This window comes from Bubalus kerabau, chromosome 23 (assembly GCF_029407905.1).
Source record: "Bubalus kerabau isolate K-KA32 ecotype Philippines breed swamp buffalo chromosome 23, PCC_UOA_SB_1v2, whole genome shotgun sequence".
Lineage (NCBI taxonomy): Eukaryota > Metazoa > Chordata > Mammalia > Artiodactyla > Bovidae > Bubalus > Bubalus kerabau.
In genome coordinates this window covers 26,799,362-26,801,243 of record NC_073646.1, presented here as the reverse complement: position 1 = coordinate 26,801,243, position 1,882 = coordinate 26,799,362, and the positions used below count along the sequence as shown (strand labels likewise).

At 45.0% G+C, this 1,882-nt stretch overlaps 1 protein-coding gene across 1 annotated transcript; it reads left to right on the top strand.

Annotated features, from left to right (window-relative positions):
* Positions 1 to 274: 274 nt before the first annotated feature.
* On the top strand, positions 275 to 1,648 carry LOC129637540 (tetraspanin-3-like). Its single transcript, XM_055561732.1, has one exon. It carries the CDS (start codon positions 275 to 277, stop codon positions 1,031 to 1,033), a length of 759 nt encoding a protein of 252 aa, XP_055417707.1. The 3' UTR covers positions 1,034 to 1,648.
* The last annotated feature ends 234 nt before the right edge of the window (positions 1,649 to 1,882 follow it).

Here is a 1,882-nt window from a genome sequence, read left to right as displayed (position 1 = left end):
TAAACAGATTACAATAATAAAAACAGAAAGACAAAACACAAGCCAATAAATTGTAGATCAATCTCTCCACAATTTGGATGCAAACCTTATAAATAAAAAGTTAACAAGCAGCGCGAGGTGCTTGCTGGGGCTGGGGTACGCGATGGCGCCGGGGGCTGCGGTGAACGCCTCGAAGGCTGTGCAGTTCCCTGTGGGGAGGCGCCGTTGCCATTGCCACCTCGCTCGGTGAGCGCGTCCCGCTCGCCGAGCAGGGCCGCAGCCGACCGCCTGCACCATGGACTGGTGTGGCGTCACCTCCTCCAAGACCATGCCGGTGTTTCTCAACCTCATCTTTTGGGGAGCTGCTGGCATTTTATGCTATGTCGGAGCCTATGTCTTCATCACTTACGACGACTATGACCACTTCTTTGAAGATGTGTACGCTCTCATCCCTGCTGTGGTGATCATAGCTGTCGGGGCCCTGGTCTTCATTATTGGGCTAATTGGTTGCTGTGCCACAATCCGGGAAAGCCGCTGTGGACTTGCCACGTTTGTCATCATCCTACTCTTGGGTTTTGTCACAGAAGTTGTTGTGGTTTTGGGATATGTTTACAGAGCAAAGGTGGAAAATGAAGTTGATCGCAGCATTCAGAAGGTGTATAAGACCTACAATGGAACCAACCCTGATGCTGCTAGCTGGGCCATTGACTCTGTTCAGAGACAGCTGCACTGTTGTGGAATTCACAACTATTCAGACTGGGAAAATACAGAGTGGTTCAAAGAAACCAAAAACCAGAGCGTCCCTCTTAGTTGTTGCAGAGAGACAGCCAGCAGCTGTAACAGCAGCCTGGCCCATCCCTCTGATCTCTGTGCTGAAGGGTGTGAGGCTCTAGTTGTGAAGAAGCTACAAGAAATCATGATGCATGTTATCTGGGCAGCATTGGCATTTGCAACTATTCAGCTGCTGGGCATGCTGTGTGCCTGCATCGTGTTGTGCAGAAGGAGTAGAGATCCTGCTTATGAGCTCCTCATCACCGGCGGAACCTATGCATAGTAGAAAACTCAAGCCTGAGCTTTTTAGTCTTCTTCTGATTTGGAAGGTGAATTGAGTAGGTCCACTGCTATTGGTCTCCTGAGTTCGTTTAGTTAAAGCACACATACACAGGTGTTGGACGGAGCAGCTTGACTCTTCATTTGTCTACCTTCTTACCTACCCACCTATGACTTTCTTTCCCCTCTGTTCTAGCTGACTCTCCGTGTCTGTAAGTGTTTTGAGTATGGCAGTAAATGTTCTAATCTCAGAACCGTTTGTGAGTTGCGTAATGTGGTAGAATTAAAGGTTGACGTGGCCCTGCTTCTGTCACCTCCGAGCTGTAGTATCACCAGGTCCTTTCAGTCTTCACAGTGGAGAACTCTTGGCCAAAGGTTTTGGTGGGGAGGAGGAGGCAGTCAGCTGTCTGGTTAAAGTTAATACCAGATAGTGCCCCTTATCAGTATCCTTTTTAAAAATATATACTATAGTCCAGTAAGATAGCAACTGTACAAAATGGCTAAGATAGATTTTAGAATCATACCTCGTGTATCTTGGTTCATCTTCAAAATCAGACTGATCTTTGAAACTAGCGGTTTTTAATCAAAGCTGGCTTTATAGGAGGACTATAATGTATGCACTACTGGCATACTTGTTTTAAAACAATTAGTGTGAGTGTGTGCATGTATTTTTGTATGATTGAGCCCATTCATTGTAAGTCTAAACTTGTTAGAAATAATGTACCCATGTAGACTAGCAAAATAGTATGTAGATGTGATCTCAGTTGTAAATAAAAAAATCTAATTCAATAAACTCTGTATCACCCCTTCAAAAAAAAAGCTAACAAGCAAAATAAAATTGTATATCAAAAGA

What these genes read in the sequence shown, in the direction of transcription:
- LOC129637540 (XM_055561732.1), top strand. Translation starts at nt 275, where the DNA reads ATGGACTGGTGTGGCGTCACCTCCTCCAAGACCATGCCGGTGTTTCTC.